Consider the following 22,999-nt stretch of genomic DNA (forward strand, 5'->3'; position numbering starts at 1 on the left):
GACAGATGGACACAGAGACAGACAGACAGACAGAGATGGACAGACAGACAGACAGAGAGATGGACACAGAGACAGACAGACAGATAGAGATGGACAGACAGACAGACAGATGGACAGACAGACAGACAGACAGATGGACACGGATGGACAGACAGACAGACAGATGGACACAGAGATGGACAGACAGACAGACAGAGACAGATGGACACAGAGATGGACGGACAGACAGACAGACAGACAAATGGACACGGATGGACAGACAGACAGACAGACGGACAGACAGACAGACAGATGGACAGACAGACAGACAGACGGACAGATGGACAGACAGATGGACAGACAGACAGACAGATGGACACAGAGATGGACAGACAGACAGACAGACAGATGGACACAGATGGATGGACGGACAGACAGATGGACAGACAGATGGACAGACAGACAGACAGATGGACACAGAGACAGACAGACAGACGGACAGATGGACAGACAGACAGACAGATGGACACGGATGGACAGACAGACAGAGAGATGGACACAGAGATGGACAGACAGACAGACAGACAGATGGACACAGATGGATGGACGGACAGACAGACAGACAGCCAGACAGACAGACAGACAGACAGACGGACACAGAGATGGACAGACAGACAGACAGACAGACGGACACGGATGGACAGACAGACAGACAGATGGACAGACAGACAGATGGACAGACAGACAGACAGACAGACAGATGGACACAGAGATGGACAGACAGACAGACAGATGGACAGACAGACAGACAGACAGACAGATGGACACGGATGGACAGACAGACAGACAGATGGACAGACAGACAGACAGACAGACAGATGGACACAGAGATGGACAGACAGACAGACGGACAGATGGACACAGATGGATGGACGGACAGACAGATGGACAGACAGACAGACAGACAGACAGACGGACACAGAGATGGACAGACAGACAGACAGACAGATGGACACGGATGGACAGACAGACAGACAGATGGACAGACAGACAGACAGACAGATGGACACGGATGGACAGACAGACAGACAGATGGACAGACAGACAGATGGATACGGATGGACAGACAGACAGACAGACAGACAGACAGACAGATGGACAGACAGACAGACAGATGGACACAGAGATGGACAGACAGACAGAGACAGATGGACAGACAGAGATGGACAGATGGACAGACAGACAGACAAATGGACACAGATGGATGGACGGACAGACAGACAGATGGACACGGATGGACAGACAGACAGACAGATGGACAGACAGACAGACAGACAGACGGACACAGAGATGGACGGACAGACAGACAGATGGACACGGATGGACAGACAGACAGACGGACACAGAGATGGACAGACAGACAGACAGATGGACACAGAGGCAGACAGACAGACAGAGATGGACGGACAGACAGACAGACAGACAGATGGACACGGATGGACAGACAGACAGACAGACAGATGGACACGGATGGACAGACAGACAGATGGACACAGAGATGGACAGACAGACAGACAGACAGATCGACAGACAGAGATGGACAGACAGACAGACGGACACAGAGATGGATGGACAGAGAGACAGACAGATGGACACAGAGACAGACAGACAGACAGAGATGGACGGACAGACAGACAGATGGACAGACAGACAGATGGACACGGATGGACAGACAGACAGACAGATGGACAGACAGACAGACAGACAAATGGAAACAGAGATGGATGGACAGACAGACAGACAGATGGACACAGAGATGGACAGACAGACAGACAGACAGATGGACACAGATGGATGGACGGACAGACAGATGGATAGAGAGATGGACAGAGAGACAGACAGATGGACACAGAGATGGATGGACAGACAGACAGACCGACGGGCAGACAGACAGATGGACAGACAGAGGTGGACGGACAGAGATGGACGGACAGATGGACAGATGGACACAGACAGATGGACGGACAGAGATGGACGGACAGAGATGGACGGACAGATGGACAGATGGACACAGACAGATGGACGGACAGAGATGGACGGACAGACAGACAGACAGACAGAGAAATGGACAGAGACGGACAGACAGACAGATGGACAGACACACAGACGGATGGAGAGATGGACAGAGAGATGGACGGACAGACACACAGACCGACAGACAGATGGACGGACAGACACACAGACAGACCGACAGATAGACGCAGAGATGGGCACATGGACACGCAGACAGACAGAGAGAAGGATGGACAGACACACAGATGGACAGACAGACACATGGACTGATGAACAGACAGACAGAGATGAAAACAAGAAAGAAAGAGAAAGAAAAAGAAAAGAAAGAAAATAGAAAAGAAAGAATAGAAAAAGAAAAAAACAAGAAAGGAAAGAGAAGAAAGAAAAAAGAAAGGATAGAAGTAAAGAAATAAAAGAAAAATAAAAGAAAAATGAAAGAAAAAGAAAAATTAAAAAAGAAAAAAATTAAAGAAAAAAGAAAGGAGAAAAGAAAAGGAGAAAGGGAGAAAATAGAAAAAGAAAGAAAAAAGATAAAAAATAAGGGAAAAAGAAAACTAGGAAAAAGGAAGGGAGAGAAAAAATGAAAGAAAAAGGAAGAAAAAAGAAAAGAAAAAGAACAAGAAAAAAGAAAAAGGAACGGAGAAAATGAAAGAAAAAACAAGAAAAAGATAAAAAAGAAGAAGGGAAGGGAAGGGAAGGCAAAAGGAAAGGAAAAAGGGAAGGGAAGCAGAAGCAAGCTATCTCTCTCGCTCCAGACTCACAATGGGCAGCAGGCGGGGGTAGAAGAAGAGCTGGGTGTCAGCCACCCCCATGGCCATGACCAGCTGGCGGTGGAAGGCTCTCTCATCCGTTGGGATTTCGGCCCTGCCCACCAGCACACAGCTCTTCAGCAGGCAGTTCATGTACACGGGCAGCACCTTCATCGTGTCCGGCAGGATCAGCTGAGAAAACAGACACCAAGTATTTGCCATATAAACCCTTGTCTTAGCTGCTCTCAGCTCCCTGTAACCCCTGCCTGTTTTTCGGCACTAAATTAAAGGGGAATTCTCTGAAAAATTAAGGAGAGAAATAAAGGTTCACAATAAGTGGTTCTGGTTTTGTTTCTGACAGATTCGGGCCTCACTAACAATGAACAATTCATTGCCCACACTTGTGATTACTGCTGGCACTGCATGGGATGTAAAAGCCTGAGTCTTTCGTGAAGTTAAATCACCAGGACATGAGTGCATAATTTAAAAGGAAACAAATCAGTCAGTCTTACTTGTCAAAAATTAGAATACTACAAACATCTTCAACAACAATTAAAAATGAAGGCTTTGTGAGTCAGTGTGTAATTCTACCCTGGCTGGCTGAGCCCCTTTGTGTGAACATGGGCATCAGTGTCCTCAGTGGCATTGCCTTTTGTTCCAGAACAACAGCTTCCAGGTGCTCTAAGTGCAAACATTAATCCCACCTGTCATTAATTATATTTGAAAGAAAAGCACAAATCTGCCCTGAGATGTTCCTTTCTGTCAGCACTAATGGTGCAGGGATGGGGTTCACCTGAGGCAGAGCCTGGCTGGGGGGACAGTGTGGGTTTTACCTGGCTGACAGTGGCAGGGCTGGCACAGTTCTTCTTGTAGCAGGCCAGCATGTGAGCGGTTTGGTTCACGAGGATGTCCCGCACCGTCTTCAGGGGCTGGCTCAGAATGGCTTTAAAAGCTACAAACACAGAAGAGCTTGGTACATGGAGATGGACACAGCCTCTCAAAGTATCTATTATCTGCTGTAGCTTCTGATTTTAATGACCTGAGGGTGGCTGGTTTTTAGCCCCTCATACAGACAACCAACCCCCCAACACTGCAGTAGGATGTCCACTGGCACTACTGTGCCTGCACAGTTCTGTGCATTACCTACACACCAGCATTGCTTCTATGGCAGTTTGTCTACAATAGGAAATTATTTCTCTTTGGAAAGTTTCAGACTTCAAGAGTTGCTCAGACTTGGAGCAGCAAGGTACAAAACATGGTTTCCCACTAGGTAATCACTTCAGCCCCTTTCCTTCCCCGTCCTCCACCCAAATTGAAAAAGGAAACCAAACTGGTCTGTTGTAACTTTACCTGACTTAGCAAAGAAGTTGATGAGTGCATCAGTCTCACAAGTCCTGTAGACATCAGCCAACTGGGCGCTGCAGTTCAAGCCTATGTTGTGGATGCGGATGCGCCGCTGCCCGCTCACCGTCGTGTAAAGGAGAGCACACTGCAACACACGCACAAACCACCACCATTTGCTTCTTAGTGCAAAACAAAAGGCTGCTGTCAGGCAAGAACCACAAAGGCATCAAAGGCATAAAATGCCTTCTGGAGCCAGCACAGCCTGGCAGTATTGCTGGCAGCTACATACCTGTAGTTCTTATGGAAGTAGATTAAAAATTATAAAAGTTATTAAAGTTGTAAAATGTCCTACAGTAACACTGGAAGTGATGTTTAGCAATAGAGGACTGCTCTTGAACAGAAAGATCACAAGGAGTGCCACAGCAATAACAGCTGCCATATAAGTAGCAATGAATGTTGTACTCCAAATAAACTTACTTATAATAAAATGGAAAAAATAAACACCTCATGAGGTCTCAATGAGTGTTTAGAAAGCATAGTGGTGTCCTTGAATAGAACATGTAGCACAGAGGTAGGGGAACACACCTTTTATTAGTGGTGGTATGGCAAGTTGTGCCTTGCTCCCATTAGTTCTACACCATCACTTCTTTTCTGCTATGACTGCAGAAGTTCTTGCTCACCATTACATGACATTATAATTAAACTTTTTTACCTGAATCAAGGCTCCAGTGTCTTCATTCAGTTTGTCATCATGTTTGAACTCCACTGTCACTGCCTTGTCACAATCAACCGCTGCCATCTCTACATCTGTAGTGTTGTTCATGTAAATGGCTCCCAAGAATTCCGTAGCCCTGAATCCTACAGCCAGATTAAAATGGGGCATTTTATTTAAAAAAATGGTAAATAAAATTGACATTACTTGCTGAAGCAGGAACCATTTTCTCTCAAGGCTTTGCAGCCTCAGTGGGTGCCACCAACTGTTGTTGCTGATGGCATTAGTGACAGCTGGGTGAGAAGGACAAGCTGTGACAGACAGTGCAGACCTTCTGCACTGTTGGCTTGGCTTGTGTGTGTGTTTGCATTTGAGGTAAGCATGAATGAAAGGATGCTTGGAAAGTAGACACAGTAATGCCACTAGAGTGTGAAAATAAGGAACATGTAACTGTCCAGAAGCAACACCTTTTTATATAACTTACTTGCATTCCGTGATGTGTGCACAGTAATCAGAAGCCTTCCTCAGATTGGATAAGCAGTTGTTAAGGAGGAATATACAGGATGTGTGTGTGTATATATGTACATATATATATGTATACATACACAGACACATATATATATGAATATATATATATATACACACACATCTCCATGCATTTTATCAGTCTATTCAATTGCTTTTGAAGCAGTACATAATGAAGTTAAAGCAGCCTTATCTTCCACATGATCTGCACAGCACTGTATTTAATATTCATGCTTATTCCCATGGGTCCCATTACCTGTACTTGTCCGAACCCTCATCGTGGCATCAAATCCCATCTTTTTTTCCATGTCCCTCCTGAGGTCACTTAGGAACTGGGGGCTGTCGCCATCGAGCTGTGAGTGCAGAGCAGGAGGAGAAGCTGCAGTTCAGCAGTGAGCCAGCACCCTCCCCGTGACCCCCCCCGGCAAGTCCTCTGAAAGATTTCAAGTGTTGCCTGTTGTTACCAGAATCGTACATACACAGGTGTGCACCACTCACCACTAGGCCTGCACATCCAGAATTTCTGTTCAACCAAACGAGCTCCAGTAACATCCACTCTTGCACTTAATCCCACAGCCTAGGCAGGATTTTAAATGCCAACCAGCTTATTACTGTTTTGAGATACAAACTTGAGCCTGATCTGTCATTTCTAAGTTTGAATTTTATCCCCTGGAGTTGATAACCAACTTTTCCAGACTCTGCTTTTATGTTAAATGTCCAAGCACACATTGAACTGAGATGGAAAGCAACAACTCCCCCCCAGGTGTTACTATCCGAAAGGCAGGAAAATGTGCACCACTTACCTGGAAATTGTTGTACTTGTACAGTGTTCCTCCAGTGTACATTGTGACAAGGCCCACAGAGGCTACGTCCACGTACTGATTTGGGAAGAGGAACAAATTCACACAGCAGCCATTGGCCACACAATCCCTGGCTAAGGCCTCATAACAATTCCCCTGGGGCTGGAAGAGCGTCTGCACAGGAATAAAAAATACAAGTGTCATCACATTAGGTACCGACCACAACCCAAACGGCCATGGGAAGACAAAAGGATGAAGTTTGAAGTGAGTCATGGCTATGATCAACACATGTTGCCCTTGCCCATGTTTGCAGGGAACCATTTCAGTACATTCTTGGAGAACTAATCACTAAAGAGCCATCAATGAAAAAAGATCAATGCCCTATTAGAGAAAATCAGTGTAGCAGTAGTCCCCTGGTAGCTCAGAGTAGAAAATACCTTTTCCTTATCTGTATTGAGTAGTTTTTTGTCATCTCTGTTCTTCAGCTTCCCTGGTGCTTCTGCAGTTGGCAATGAAGAATGGAAGATAAACAATTTCCCAGCACGTTCTGCAGCCTGTTTCAAAGATACCATATTGGCATGTTTATTACTGCAATTTTAACAAGCCTAATATTCATACATTGGGGTCTCTCAGAGAACACTGTAAATTTTGTGAGTTCCTCAGAGATAGATAAATCACTTAGAATGAAATGATAAAAACTGGATGGAAGTAAGTTCCCAGACAAACTGGGGCTTTTCTGTCAGTAAATAACTTACTCCAGCACACAGGTATGTTGCCTGATATGTTCTTACAGTACTTTCTACAGAGGAATCTAAAATCTTGATGGGCAGAACTGGGAGTACCTCTCTCAGAGATTTTCCAGTTGGATACAAGCATTATGCAACGAGCAACAAGTATCAAAAAGTACAAATACTAAGATCAGATAAAACTGAAAGAAAATGTAGTTTTAGAGGAAAATTGTTTCTTTCAGTTCAGACACACTAGTGTTCATTATGGTTTTATAGATGAGTGACAATTGCATTCCTATACATAGGTATATGCAGATGCATCATTCCCAGTGAAAATCCTTACAAATTATAACTTAAAAATACTGAGCTGAATAAAAAGCTTAATTAAGAGCCCTTAAATTTGTTTTGTAGAAGTCAAGTATTAGGGGAAAGCATTCAGACACGTATCTGCTGGCAGTATGAATAAATAACAAGGAAATAGCTATTAAATTAGTATTTAAGAAACAGATTTGAGAATCTGCTCAGAGTTCATGTTTTACTCATACAAAGCTGACAGATAAATCAAGTACTTTAAACCAGCACTGTTCTGCCCCTACAAATCCTGTGGTGACCCAGGGTGGTGTGTGTTTATTGGCAGTGCTCCAGGGAAATGTCAGCACTTCAGGGGGTGTCCTGGACATACAGAAAGGGACCAGGCAGCATCCTGGAGTCACTGCCAGCTGTATCCAAGCTGTGAGAACTTGTCAAACAGAAACCCTCCAATCCCACCTAGTTCAGTCACAGTCATAAATATCCTGTTTTGCACAAGAAGTTTTGCAGAAGCAGGAGAAGGAGCAGAGCAAAATTGTATCTTATACTGACTTTCCTGCCCTTCACACATGCAGGGACTGGGTACCTGTGCAAACACCCAGAATATGGATTGTTTCTGCTGCAGTAACTAAACACTTCTTTATTTCTCCCAAAGACTAAACAACAAACTGACTCCTGCTCCTCATCTTCTCCTAAACATCCCTTCGGTGTAGGTGGTTTCCCTCAATAAGAAAATCTGGGAACAGATGTTATGCTTGCCAGTGTTTTCATTTTGAGTAAAGCTAGAATTGGTAGAATAACAGATTAGTGCTGGAAACAATGACTTTTTTCCCTAATTTCCCATTGCAATGGGACTGGCTTTTAGCAAACCCAATTTGGAGCTGGTTCTCTTCCCGAGAGGAGTGTTCTAACCTTTAGTGCCTCCATGCCAGCCTGGATAACAGGAGCGAAGATGGTCTCACTCTCATTGGTGTCTGCAAACAACTCTGGAATCTGGTCCAACAAGCTACAAAAGGGAAAGGATCAATGTCTCAACTTGGCAGTGTATTTGGGATCATCCCCAAACATACCTTGTAACATACCCAGTCTTCACAGAGGAAGACATTTTCCATGCAAATGTATATTATAAAAATAATACAAGTTTTGATGGCTATCACTATTTCTTTGCCTCAGAGGTGGAAATAAAGGCCTTGAAGCATCTGCTGGCTTCTGAAGTATTGCCACAGATACATGTATGCCCCTAACCCCAGCTGACTAAAAGGCATAATGCATATCATAAAGCATTCACATCTTAGTCTCAAAAGGAATGATTATACTTTACTTGGTAATAACTGATCGCGATTCCTCAAAGTCAACGAGGAAACCATCCAGCAAAGGAACAAAAACTTCTGAAACATCTGTGACCACCATCATCTGAGGCTGAGCTAAGCTGCTTTTTACATTGAAGAAGTGGAGGACCTTGTTATAAGTCACAAAACCAACTCGAATTGCTGAGGATTCTTCTTGCTCTTCTCTGTAAGAAAAACAAAACCCAAGTGGTTACAATTCTGAAATTCTGACCTCGAAATAAAAGCATTCCTTCCACATGCAAGGCACTCTCTGATCATTATCTGTGCTGGGAGCAACAAAGCAAACAACAACCAAGCAGATGTAATGGCCTCAGTCTTTGCCTTGGGTCAAATTCAAACACCCTGATAAAATCAACTGCTCTATTGTTTATTTTTTAAAAAATATATATTTATATCAATGGTGCATCCTGCTCAAACAGTTAAAAGTCCCTAAGATAAAGAATAAACCATGTTGTCATCAAAACATGGAAAAAAGAGGACAATTAGTTACAAGATATGATGAGAAAACAGTCTTTATTTAGGATACATTGTAGTTCAGTGCCACTAATGCTTGATGCCCAATCAGAGCAGAACCAGGCCTGAATAATATCTGGTGACTTTGGTGGGTGGTTTGGTGGAGATGACTCCTGAGAGCACCAGCCCGTTCTGCCATCAGTAGCAGCACCACCAGTAAGTCCCAGTTAGCCCTTTACCAGGTTCGCAGTCCTAACTTCAGTGAGCATTCATTAAAAGGCAATCCTTGTCAAAAACTGGTCTCAATTACTAATAAAACAGCACCTTTTTGTAGCAGGGTTCCTCTTGCAAACACCAAACTAACCCTTTACCACAAAAACCTCCACTGGCAGTTTCACAGCCTTATCTAAAACTTTGCCCTTGGCAGAGAAATAATTTTACTCTTCTACAAACCACCTCTGCCATCAGTCTAGAATGTTAACCTCCATTTGCATTTTATGGGAACACAGCTGGGTGAGAAAGGGGCTACTTTGACCCAAAATGAATCAATATTCTCTATTGAGCACACTGCATAAAGAAGCATTTTAAGTAATTCCTCCAAGATACAGTAACTCAAACAGATGCATCACTTCTGGATGTAAATTCTGAATCATTCTCAGCGCTCAGGCACTGCCTTCTTAGTAACGTGATTGGTGGGGAGCATCCCAGAGCTTGAGGAGGACAAAGTACTATTACATTTCTATACATACAGCACTCTCCTTTTTCAAAGAGAAGCATCCACATCATCCTAGTCCCAAAGGTGTTACACAGCAGGTGTTTGGGACCTTTTTTCCAGATACTGCTCTTACCCATGTCTGCACTGCCACGCTTCATCCAAGATCTATCACCATTTAAAGATCAGCAGACAACTGCCTGTGGAGCTCACACAGCATTTAGTTCTTTTTAAAGTCTGACAAGGAATCATATTACAGAAAAGCATTCAAATGTTGTTTTAGTCATGCACCTTAAAATCATAGTTGCACAACTCATTATGGTGATTTTCTGAGCTCATAAGCACAATTTCTATAAACACATTTCTCTCGATTTCTCTTGTGTTCTGGCTTGGAACACATTTTGAACACGTCTGCTCTAAAATTTGAGCAAGCAAGACCTTTTTGTGACACAGATCACTTCACTATCCCAAGTCCTTCCTCTTAAAGATACAAGCACAGGGTGAACTCCCTGCACAAGGCTTTTCCCTCATGTGGTAAGAGCAGAATATTTTTGCAGGTGTATTTGTCCAGCAACAGAAAATGAACTTTGAATGAACACAGTGACGCTTGTGCCTCAGCACAAAGTCTTATCACAAATTTTGGTGGAATGCCTTATGTTGGTCTTTTTTAAATTAATATTGTTGGGGACAACAGACAAGTCTGGGGAAACTAAAGGGCCTGGTTTTCTTTTTTTTTTTTTAATTGCTTTTTTCAATGGGCATGAAAACTTTGGCCCACATTATTTGGCAGCAGATCTCTGCAGAGTGACAGTGAAGAGAAGGGTAAATGTTTCTCTTTTGTGATGTAGATACACTTGTTTTCATTCTTCCTCAACTTTCCCTATTCAAGCCTAGGTGTTTGTAAACTGCCAGCTGCTTTTTGTTACTCCACTCAAGCCTCTTATTATCTTCAGTCATAACTGTGATGGAAAGCTCTGAGATGTTCAGGATAATACCAAATACTTGTGTCTCCAGTGTGATCTTCAATGAAAAAGTACTTGAGGATGGCCTTATATGGGCATCTGACAAACGAACCCCCCTGCCCTGGACTGGAATTGCATATCCCAGATTATCCCAAGGATCTTATCTCACACCCTTCCTCACACTGCTCTCTCCATTTCTTAAGTGTGTTCTCCCTCTGCAAGTATTGCACTTCGAATATATTTTCTTTATGGAAGTTCTATTTTATATGCAGACAAGAAACACCTTGTCTACATCACTTTTGAGTCTTTCACTGCTCTCATTTCACTACGTGTGTCATCACTGTTTAATCTTTATTGAAAAGTATATCTATACACTAAAACCCATACTACACTGCACTAAAATAATATCCTGTCAATAATACTGATCAGCAGCAAGACTGCTACATGTGTGGTTCATGCTCATAAAGCACATGTGCTGTATTTCATAAGATGTTTGCTGCCCACAAGAGTTGTTCTCTCAGGTACAAACCAGGACAAGAAAGTCTCACAGTGCAGCAAGATGCTTTAAATGTTTTGCTTATTAACTGTAAGAGCTAAAGATACAAGGCACCAACACTATGGCTCTAAGAGAGTGGCCACTCTCGAGTACTCTGGTTTGGGTATTTCCCTGTTTAATTTAATGAGAAAAGCAGCATTGCAGTAAACACAACTACAGCAAGTAAAGTTGAAACTATGAGCTGTGACTGAGCTGAAAACACCACTAGAGTTCACTGCAAGAAAGGAAAAGAGTGCAAGCTACACGTGCAGTTGGTATGGCAGAGTCTTTCTGTTCATACAGTAAACCCAGACATCAAGGTCTAAGAACTGCCAGCGGTGCTAAAAACTAACATTTTGTCACTATCACCCCAAAAATGCCTGTACTGTAAATTCTGACATTTTCTATAGCTTGGTTTTGCCTTTCAACATGCAGAGCTGCTTCATGAGAAGTGCAGTGTAGTGAGTTAAACAAAGCACACTTCTGTTTCTTTACCTTGGAAGTTTATCTAGCAGAGTCTTTAGTTCATCACATATGAGTTTAACTAGGCCACTCTTTATGTTTCTGTAGGATACATCAATCATGAAGATATAAGCTGGTGGATTTGGAGGCTTCTTGTCCTACACAAAAAAAACATTCACAGGGAAAATTAGACAGTGTCTTGTTATGAGGAAAATTGTACAGGTGGTACCATAAAAAGCAATGTAAATAGAGTGTTGTTTGGAAAACGCTGTGAATCATAACTAGGGACTACTGCAGAAAGCTGACACGAATTGGGTAAAGTCCAGCCCTGGAATAAAACATTGTCATTGGAAAACAGCATCCTAATGGAACAAAGTATCTAAAGGATAACAGCTTATTAGATAAGATGCGACACAAACATTTTCTGATGGAATTCAAGTGTTTAAACAAATCTGCCTTTTGGCAAACCCATCTGGTCTTGCATTCCCTATAGCAAGATGGAATATAATTTTGTTAATGCTGAAATTCAGCTTTTCTTAGCATTTTTCCTCTAACAGCTGTTTAAGGGATTTCTAACCAATCTGGAAACAGAAAGTACAACTTAGGTACTGAACCAGAATTAAAACATCTCAGTTCTCTGCAGCACTCAGTGGTGATTGTCTGCCTCCTGTCTCTGCCTTGCTGTCTCACACTCCAACACACTCTGGACAGCAAAGTGTACCTTCAGGAATAAGCTGATTTCTGTAAGACAATCAAAGCATGGGAGTGGAACATTCCATGTATGTAACTGCTGCACACACAGCAGCATGGGGCTGGGGCTGGTATGGATTCCTTTGGGAGTTCCTCTTATCCACAGTGTAAGGGGCACACAAATCATGCACACAGTACTGACACAGGTTTCTGTAAGGAAGAAAGAGTAAGAGGAAGGGGTTTTTGTTTTAAAAGAAAAAAAGGAGTGCTTAGAGATGTATCTAGGAAGATCATATAAAGTGAACAGAGCAACAGTACTCATCACAGTCCCTAAAATGAGTTTTCCTAATTCCCATTATGAGGGCAGTGCTCATTATTTGGTGTCAAAGTCAGAACAGGTTTTTCATTATATGGTTTCATTGCCTTCATACAGAGTTCTGACTACTTAAGCAAATTATACTTGTTAAAGTAAACCTCAGAAAACTCCATCTAAGAAAAATTCATCTAACCCTTGAATTATGACTTATCCTTAGTCCCTGGCACACTTTAAACTAAACTAAACATTATACCCTTGATTGCACTCATTTGACTCGTGTAAATCAGGATTAATTCCTGTGAACTGAAACCAGGCAGTATTTTTCAAAGCTGTTCTGTTTACTTGAATCCTAAAGTTTCAGAAACTGCACCAAACATTGCTTGTAAACTCTTGTATCAGATCACCATTCATAAAGAATCTCTGCCTAATTTCTGACAAATATATGGTAGAAACAAGGGCTCGTGCTCTCGGCACATCCACTAAGCAGGAGTGCAATAATGCAAACCAGCTGGGATTTGTTAACATTTTTTGTGGCTGTTCATCCTTGTCATTTGATAAGCACAAAAGGAAATGACTTCTCAGTTCTGGTCTTGAACTGGATTTATAAAATATTTAAACCTCTACAACTCGGAGCCAAATGAAAAGTGAATTATAAAATAATGTTAACTTCTGTAACATTTAATGACTTGGCATTTCCAGTGTAACTGTTAATTCCATAGGAGATTTCATTTTTGTAACATTCCAGTAAGTCCATGGATGGGTCTTTGCAACAAGCTGGCAGAGAAAAAGAAGGGTGGAAATGGCACAGAGCCGTTCAGCACACAAGAGGTTTCAGAATTTGATGGAGCTACACTGGATGCACACTGAGCATCCCCCACTGTTTCTGTAATACCTCACCACCACAATTCTCTTCTGTTCTGTGGTTTAACCCAGGTTTCAATCAAATCTTTATAGGTTATCTCAGGGATTTCACTGGATTTGGAGCAGTGCCCTAGTCAAAAAGTAGAATTAAACCTGTCCATTTTCTTCATACCAGCAATAACCTGATGGTCTGAGGAAGTTACTGGTAGCTACTTCAAGACTTTGTAGGGCCCAGTTGCCTTTCCTAACCTTACCATGACCTCAACTCCACTCCCAGGGAGAAAATTCTGCCTGATTTCAGCAAGAACAGAAAAATATGTCCGTGCTGTGGTCAGATGAAATCACACTTGCAGTTTTGTAAACTGAGCTAAAGTTTGAAAAATTTAAGTAATTTATGATCCCAGAACTATCAAATTCAGTTCTCTAATAAAACCAACTACAAATATTTACAGAGACTTGAGTGGGCTTTGGATTGAGTCCTTCAGTGAATCAATATTAGGAGAGAGAACTCATTCCATTGTAACTTACTGGTAAGAACACCAAAACTACTCTTGCCGGGAAAAGATGACAAGGTCAAATTCCCTTACTAAGGTTTTCAATATTGGGAAGGCAATTTATGTGTGTGCCTGTCTTCAGAATCCACAGAAGACATACATCTAAAATGCAACAATTCATCAGAACCTCAAATATATCCCCTAAACAATGCAACACACCAGCTAGTACCAAATGAATGCCCCATTAAATACTGGTGATCCATGGCTTTGCTGTGCTGTTTGTTATTATTACTTGTTTGTCTCCCACTCTGCAGCACAAAAGAACAAAACATTACATTCTCCACGTGTATCTACATTTTCTAGAACGTTCCTGGACTCTGATGCTCACCTTACAAGTGCCTTTACTCAACTGTAAGTATTTAAAGGAGCTTGTTTGCCTTGACATAACATTGGTTTGCATTCTGGAAATACTCACTCTGCAATAGTCCAAAGTAGCAACATATTCATAAGATCCCAGGGACAGCTCAGGCCTTTCATAGTGGTCTATCCGTCGGCCCATGTGGTCCAGGTGTTGAAAGAAGAATGAAGGGACTACAAGCCAACAAAAGAACCAGGGAAAAAACATTTACAATTTGGAAAGGAGGGGAACAACACAACAAATTCTTTCAGCAGATGTGATGTACTAATGTAGGCTCCTCTTTTTCTGATCAAAGGAAGAGTTTAAACACTTCTCCAGTAAAACTGACCCAGGTCATTCCCACTGGCAGGAGCCTGTTTCCCACAGGATACAGACTTAACAGTGACTATTTTGTTAGCAGATACAGTCTAGCCTCAGATTAATTCAATTCACCACAGCCAGAGCTCTGCAGAGGGACAGCAATAAAACTTTTCCTAAAGCCTGTCCTGCTTTATCCAAAAATACCACTGCACTGGAAATAGCACTACAAGGTTCACAGCCCCGGCCTAGTGTACGAGAGCATCAGGTCCATTATATTGGGAACCTTCTGCAGGTACAGGTAAAAAGGAGGAAATCAAGTGGGTTTGCCATCAACAATTTAACAGAGCCAGTCTAAGGCTTAGAGTCACTTCGGGGAAGAGTCACCTCTGGGGTTTAGCTCCTTGTTCCTCAATGAATACATATTCAGAATGCTTATTTTTCACATTTTTGCCTGTAAAAGTGCAAGTGTGTGAGGAGAATATCAACCTTGTTTCTTGGCCATTTTTAGTCCTCGTCAAAGTTTTTTTTTTTTTTTAATAAGCGCTTTCTGACTTGGATAAAAGACACTGTAGTAATACAAAGCATGATTTAAAATGACACTGCAACATAAATGTCTTTCTTAAAGTGTTCCCAGTGCATTTATATTTCCCTTTATGAGAGTTAACAAACTATGAAATTTATTATCTGCTACGCTTGCACAAACATCAGAGCTCGAGGCAGAGAAGCGGTTGGAGCGAGTCTGTGGAGGTTCACGTTTCAGAGTTGAAAAGATGACTGTATTAGGGAAAGCACTATCCCCCTGTGATCCAGCTGGGCAAATCCAACTTGATACAAATGTCTAGAAAGGCTAGTTCTGGCAAAGATTTGGGATTTAGCCAAGAGCACAAGAACAGTTATGAGTCACATGCAGCACACTTGAACAAATATGGCATGGTATCTTCTGTGAACACCAACACTTGTCACAGTAAGATTAATGGCTTAGTTAACCATTGCAACCACAGTCATGGACAGGACAAGGCTAACATGGTTCTACATATCTGCTTCTTGCTGGACATTTACATTTCCTAAAGAAATGAATTTTTTTCCACACAGAAGTTGCTTTCAGTTAACACAAGCAGCTTTGTATCCTGGGCTGATGTAAAATTTTAAAATAAAGTTTTGATCATACCAGACTGGGCTTTATGAGTCAGCATTATTTTCCATACATTTTTTTTTTTAAATCAGACTGAACAAATGTTTTATTCTTTATTCTGTATTATTCTTGGGAAGTAATTTTTCTTCATTTGTGAAATAAGCCCAGTTACTGCATCTCCCTAAACTATTTTCTCAGCAAGTCAGCAAGTGAAGAAAATCATTGTAGCGATACAGTTTCTTTATAGTGTTATGGAATTCACATGAATCACGGGTCAGAGAAATACCACTTACCACTTACCATCATTTATACAGTTACAAAATCCACACTGGTATCTTCTCCCACCTTCAATGAACTGCATGAAGGGACACATGTAAGCTTTGCACCGGTTGCATCGGATCGGTCCAGTCTCCCCATGGTTGACAAGATAAAGGGGTGTCTACATGAAGAGGTACAGAGAGAGCAATAGAAACTTGAAATCAAATTGAGCTAGAAAGGGTTAAGTCAGATTTAACTCTTGTTGGAGATCGTTGCTTAAGAGTTCATTCATCATTCAGCGTTCACCCAAAATCTGTGGTAGGGTTGGCTCAACCCCAGGGATCTCCCCAGGGGCTAAATTTACAAGTTCACAGGCCATATTCTGATATTTATCAAAAAAAGAGAAGGATTCAGACCAAAAGCCTACAAAGTTTTGAAAGCATTGAAAGTTTAGGGCTCCAGGTTGATTTTTTTCCAGTAAAGGGTAATTTTTACAGCTCACTAAGAGAAATCTGTTGGAGTCAGGTCTTTTTGCCTTCTCTGTCAGAAGAGATCTACTGCAAATCTATTGCAAATGGGTATTTGCTACGGAACCTGCTCATATTTTGTCCTAAATGCTGCCCCCCTGCTGTCATGTCACATGCTACACTCATGTTTAAATGATGTCAGGGGCACAGCTGGAGCAGGAGACTTAGGAGAAATACTAATATTTATTGAAGGCAAATACATACAGCAAACAAGTCCAGCACCTCAAGCACTTGGCAGTTTAATTACACTGACCACGCTTGCTTAGAGCCTCTGCCAAAACCCACAGCTAATGGAAGACATTTTCCAGATGCAGCAATTGAAAGATTCCTGTGATTATTCTTAATGTTAGAAAAGTCAGACTTGAAGTTACTACAAAAATGGAAGTTTGCTCCATTATTTGTGAAACTCTACGGTTTTTATTTTTCTTTCTTTTTCTTAATCCTTTCAATCCCAACTAAAAATCTCTGAACATAAGCATAAGAAATGTCTAGAGTATGGACACAGAACAGACCCCTAGAAGAAAAAAAAAGTGCTGACAATGCCTTTTAATGCTAAAACATCACACTAGCACTTTTTTAATTATTCTGTCTCTTCTTGAGGAATGGATATATTTCATCTATCACACACATTATCTTACACACATTATTACATTATTGGGGCAAAAGAGTCTTTGGACACCTAGAAAATCACTCCTGTCTTCTAGCATTAACTACTTACATAGATTCTATAGTTTGTTTATACTTTACAGGGACTATTTTACTCATTTATTTCTCCAAAGGGTTTAATGCATTTTGCCAAGGATTTTCTACATATGAGTGCATTTTTACTACATGGGTTCTAAGTGCTCCCTCCTGCTCCACTGAGATATTATTTTACTGTGTTCTTTCCTCTATGAAAATTGAGTTTGCCCCAAATTAACCCATAATGCCAGCTGGCAAACTCTCAGGGTCGTTTTTCAGACATGAAAGCCTTGGCTACAAACCCTGCTCATCAGCTACAATCGCTTAATAAGGTTTAAAAGTTCTGGGGTTTGTTCATTACTTGGCAATTTTCTGATTAGCATTCTGCTGTATTAGTTTAATGAGACCTGGATCTGGTTTGCAGTTAATATTATTAGTGTATATGACCTGGTAGGGGAAAAAACCAAGACAAAACCAACTTCTGATATATTTATATACGTTGATTCAGTAATTTTAAACCTTAGTTTGATACATTTAACGTTATCCAAGAGCTAAGAAAAATTACCCCCAAATGTTTATATTTTGAAATACCACAATTAAGACCTTTACAGAAAAAGCATGAACAAAAACAATAAAAAAATAAGTGCCATGAAGTTCAGAGTCCAGGTGTCTATATTCTTACACATACCTAATAAATTACCTCTTAAAGACAAAAAAAATAAGGGGAAAAAAATAAACTCACAAAGTAAACCAAGCAAAAATGTATGAGACAGAATTAAGGATTCTGTCTAACAAAGAAAAATTCTGCAAAAAAGCTCTATGTGTACCCTTATTGATTTATTAATTAATTAAATGGAATTTACATCTTAGTATTTTCTTCAAATCATGTAAGTCATTACCTCAATAATGAACACATCTAATGATAAAGCTATCTGTGATAATTTCAGAATAAGCACTGACCAAAAGTACCAAAAACCCACTTCTTGATGAAAACAACACAGTTGTGAAAGAAAACTTATTTCAAAAAAGGTGAAATCTTTCAGTGCATTTCACTGTAGAACCAGACAGTTTGCCCATCAAGAGAAAGGAATTTGTGCTTGGGTGTGTAAACTGCATTTCCAAACGTCGAAGTCATTTCTGTCAGGGTAAAAGAAAAAAAAGGGTAGGTTTCTGTGGGAATGTACAAAGACAAGTAATAGTGTACATGCATTAAAATGCAAAAAATCATGAGTTTAAAGTAATGATACATAAAAGCAAAACAGTCAAAAAAGAGACATGGCACTAAATGGGAAAGTGTTGCTTGCTGTACTCCACTCTGTAGATGTCACTGCACACCAGAAGAAAAAGCAGAGGGATCTCTTTATGGTGCCATGGAAGTCAGCAGCAAAATCACGGGAGCAGGGGAATGAGAGAAAATTAAAAAATACCTTTTTTCATTTTGTTTTCGGTTGGTTTTGGTTTTTTAAGCAAATGCAATAGTCCTGGGGGTTTTCCCTTTCTACCTGTAAAGTATCAGCATTTTCTTTCCTCTCTTACATCTCTACCACTGATAAGTGAATCAAGTGAGATCTCTACCACAACTATTTGGACATTTGCAAGACATGTGGACTTCTCTTCCCCCTCATCTCTTCACAAACCTTTGACCACCAAAGAGAGAGCAGACATGGACCTCACAAAAAGGAACACTTGGGTATTGATTGTTGGCATTCCAGCACTATTAAATGTAAATATTTCTCAAAACCAGTGACTAAACAAATACTTGCAAGGCTAAATCTGAACAGGACACACAAAAGGGATTCCTGGTTTGTAAACTGGGAGAGTAGAGAGGCACAATGAGTCAGCTGTGCTGGGAGGCAGAACACTGTCATTTTAGGTTAGCAAAGGAGGATTGGGCAGCAGAGATGGAAAATGCTGTAAGAGACCTGCACAAACTTTTTCTTCCATGGAACCTTGAGGCCCCCCTGAAGCACAACCCCTGAAAGCTGATCTGATAAACCATAACTTAACCCCAAATAGAGCTGCGATAGCAGGAGTTTTATTTTGGAAATATTTCAGCAAGAACTCTCAGAAGTCAGAACAGTATCACAAAGCAATAGATAGACTTTGATGGCACAGCTCCAAGATGAAACACATCCATAAAAATTTCCAAAGGGACTGTAACCTGCACTTCCAAGTCTGAGAAAGCTGAATTACTATTGCTTGCTATAAAAATGAAGTCCTGACACACTCCTGAGGGTTTCCTGTGATGCCTGCAAAGTATCACCGGGGCCACAGCTGGAAATTTTAAGTGTAGGAGTAAAGGACTGTGATGAAGCTCAAGATCATCATGGCACATCTCTGGAAAGGCATTCTAAAGAGAAAAATCCTAAGACAGAGATCCTGTGGAGAACAAGAAAGGCACATGCAAACACTGAAGAAAATGAGCCATTTATCAGACAACAAAACAGTTAGATCGGTGTCCCCTACAACACCTTTACTCATGCCCAGAAGAGGAACTTGCCAACAGCTCCATAAGCTTTGAAGAGTATTACCACTGGAAAACATGGAGCATCACTCTATGCTATGTAACATTGCATGTTACATGAGACAAGTTGTCTTTTCAAATGCAAATTATCTCAGAGGGAAACAACTCTGTTGTGTTTAATTAGTACAGTAAAAAGCTGAGGAAAAGCTCCTCTGAATAATCAAAGAGAATTTTGAAATGTAACACTGATGTTTTTGGAAAGAAACTAGGTCATGAACCAAAGTGTCTCTGTTTCCTAGTACTGTTGAAGGGGTTTGTTTTCTTTTATTCTATCATCATAGATTGCTTTTGAGAAAGATTAACCAGTCTACAAATAATCCCTTGGTTTTGACTTGTTTTACTGATTCACATTAAAATGTCAAGAAAGCATTTCCTTTTGTGATATTCCCACTGTCTTTTATCAGAAGTCATTCCCTCCAAAGGCAGAAATTGTTTGCCTATTCCTGTTTTTCAGACGTTGAACACGATCAGCCTCCTCAGCTGATGACTCGAGCCAATTTGGACTATCTCCTCTGGAAGGTTCACAGCAGGTTCAAGTACTTTCCATAACACAGTCCTTTTCCATCTATATTTCCCTGTTTGCTTGCAAGACTGCAGCATGGCTAAAGCATCAGCCACATGATGCAGGATCTCTTGGCTCTATCCTGGTTTTTACAGATCACATAAAAATGCACAAAGCATGTTCAAATCTGCTTGCTCAAGACCTCTCCAGATCCAGGCTGAACACTGACCTGCACACACAGCATTGCAAAACAAACCATGGCAGGACAGGGGAATTGCAAGTGGACACTGCACATGGGATATGATCCAGGGTGTAGTAAAATAAACAGAAAACCAGTTACTGATTTCAGTGGATCATACCTCAGAGTATCCTTGAAATCCTTACTCAGCATTCCCTTTTTAAGAGGAATATTGCAATTAATTGAATAGAGTTGGCAATGTGAAGAGTGCAAATCCAAGCTACTCTATTCAACATAAGAAGGAGGATTTTTAAAAGTTTGAGGATGGGGGAAAATGCATGTAATAATGATAAAAATTTGATATAAAGAAATACTAAAATTAGCTACTTCCCCAGAATTTCCATATCATATGGGTGACAGAAGGGGGGGTGGAAAAATGAAAAAGTTCACTCAATGCTTGAGAGAGGCACCACAAGTTCTGCTGGTCATGATCCCAGAGCAGGAATACCAAGTGTTAACAAGTCAGAGCTCTCCAGCACCTCTCAGCTCTGTAGTGCTGACTGTTACTTGGATGTAGGACATGCTGTATCTCAAGTGAAGGCCAGTAGCCAGGATTAACTGGTGATACAAGCAGGAGCGTGAAATTGGATAATCAAGAAATGGTGCTGAACAACAGACTTCCAAACTGTTAGCACTTAAACAATCAGATCTCAGGCAAGACCTGCCTCAGCCAGTGTACGTTCACCCCAGCAAGAGAGGAGCTGGTGCAGAGGCAGAGACACAGGAGGAGAACAAGGGAAGGTCTCAGAGGCAGACCAAACTCCCCCAGGACAGCGCTGTCATTCCCATGTTGTCTCCCCCCAGCCCTGAGGGTGATAAGCACATGTTAAATCACAGGGGAGGACTGAGGTTCACGCCTGAGCTGATCCACAGCTCCACTTCCCACGTATCAGTGTCACAGATGTTCCAGCACCGCAGCCCTTCTTTGAGATTTTCAGGCAAGATTCTCACACTGGTTGTAAAACCATTGCAAAATAAGGCAGGCAAGTTTTAGAAAGCTTCCCTACAGAAATGGTAAGGAATAATTAGCAGGGAGGCAGTCCAGGCTCCCCTGATCACAGGACTTTCACATTAAAATCAGAAGTTTCTTTTTCAGTGGTTTGTTCTCCGTCTGGCTCGTTTTACAGAAGCAAACAGAACTCTAAAAGACACCTCATGCTGGCATCATTTATATTTTTTGCAAATCACTGGAGGACAACTCCAGAGGATCTTCAAAATAGCAGACTGAATTTGGGCACAAAATACTATTACTACTGACTTCGTGACAGGCCCAGTCCCTTACTGTATTGTCATATCAAGGTAAGTTTATCCTCTCATGAATTTTTTAAGAATGCTAAGAAAATGATAAACCTGACAGCACAGTTTATAAGACAGGCACAGCCTGTACCAAACAAAGATAATGGGCACATTGGGATATCCATTCTGTTTTAGAAGGCCAACCAGCACCTAATGCAAACAAAGCTGTGACCATTTCTAACATGCTCTAGAACATCCTTAGGACAGGCAATAAAGTAACACTCCAAAGAGCACTCATGGAATATGCAGTGTGGGGCTTAGAGAACAAATATTTATGTATAAATTCAAATGTAGTGTAGTGACCTCAGAAGCAACACTTCTCAGAGAAGAAGTTCTAAATCAGAAGAACATTATCAATGTTATTCACAGCTTTCTAGCAAGAACAAAAACAAAATCCCACTTTGGATTGCAGGTCCATTCTCATCTGCTGGGGCTTTATCAACTTTAGAGATCAAATATATGGGTTTTTTCCTTTTTATGCATACACATATATAGGTGGCTAGACAGATGTGTGCACAAATACATAATATATAATATTTTTCATAGGAGAGAAAAGCAATTGCTGACTTAGGGATCATGTATGAAAGTCTAATGAGTGCAGGGTCTCCCTCCTTCTCGAAAACCTAGAGCTGTTTCTCTTTTGAGGCATTACTCTGACTTTTTAAACTGTCTACTCATGTTTGCATCCCTCAGAACTTTCACAACAGCAACTGTCTTGCTCCTATTTTTGCACAGCTAAATATACTAAAGAAAGAAACTTGAATTAGAAAAAAAAGCACAGAAACATTTAGGAGTGTTTTAATTGGAGATGGATAAAATAGTTCTGTTTATCTGCAGGCTTTCTTGGACACTGTTTATTAGTAAACATGCCTCTAAGGCTAATTAATTTATTTTCACTGAAATCAGAAAGAACTGGGCATAGTTAAAGTGCCCTGCTGCATTCCCAAGCCAACTAGAGCCAATTGCCACAGGAGTACTTGGAAAGCACAAGGAGACCTTTTGTGATGTGAACAAAAAGCAGCACTGAATAACTTCACCTCTGTAGCACGGAGACCTGGGATGGGTTTAAT

The 22,999-nt window shown here is 41.2% G+C and overlaps 1 protein-coding gene across 4 annotated transcripts in view; it reads right to left on the minus strand.

The window, feature by feature from the left end:
• The window catches only part of SEC24D (SEC24 homolog D, COPII coat complex component), a 57,336-nt gene that overhangs the window by 12,036 nt on the left and 22,301 nt on the right, over positions 1-22,999 (minus strand). For 2 of the 4 annotated variants that reach the window (XM_051804997.1, XM_051804999.1), the window contains exons 9-20: positions 16,204-16,342; positions 14,529-14,644; positions 11,726-11,850; positions 8,541-8,732; positions 8,132-8,225; positions 6,620-6,736; positions 6,186-6,356; positions 5,639-5,735; positions 4,858-5,003; positions 4,152-4,290; positions 3,635-3,753; positions 2,645-2,993 (exon numbers count right to left, since the gene is read on the minus strand). In XM_051804997.1, coding sequence (XP_051660957.1) covers positions 2,790-2,993; positions 3,635-3,753; positions 4,152-4,290; positions 4,858-5,003; positions 5,639-5,735; positions 6,186-6,356; positions 6,620-6,736; positions 8,132-8,225; positions 8,541-8,732; positions 11,726-11,850; positions 14,529-14,644; positions 16,204-16,342 — 1,659 coding nt within the window. In that variant the 3' untranslated portion in view covers positions 2,645-2,789. Of the gene's footprint in view, positions 1-2,644; positions 2,994-3,634; positions 3,754-4,151; positions 4,291-4,857; positions 5,004-5,638; positions 5,736-6,185; positions 6,357-6,619; positions 6,737-8,131; positions 8,226-8,540; positions 8,733-11,725; positions 11,851-14,528; positions 14,645-16,203; positions 16,343-22,999 lie in introns of those variants that run through there. The other 2 variants (XM_051805000.1, XM_051804998.1) reach the window with 2 other exon arrangements.

This window comes from Manacus candei, unplaced genomic scaffold (genome assembly GCF_025592945.1).
Source record: "Manacus candei isolate 608988 ecotype Guabito, Panama unplaced genomic scaffold, ASM2559294v1 h1tg000062l, whole genome shotgun sequence".
Taxonomy (NCBI): Eukaryota; Metazoa; Chordata; class Aves; order Passeriformes; family Pipridae; genus Manacus; species Manacus candei.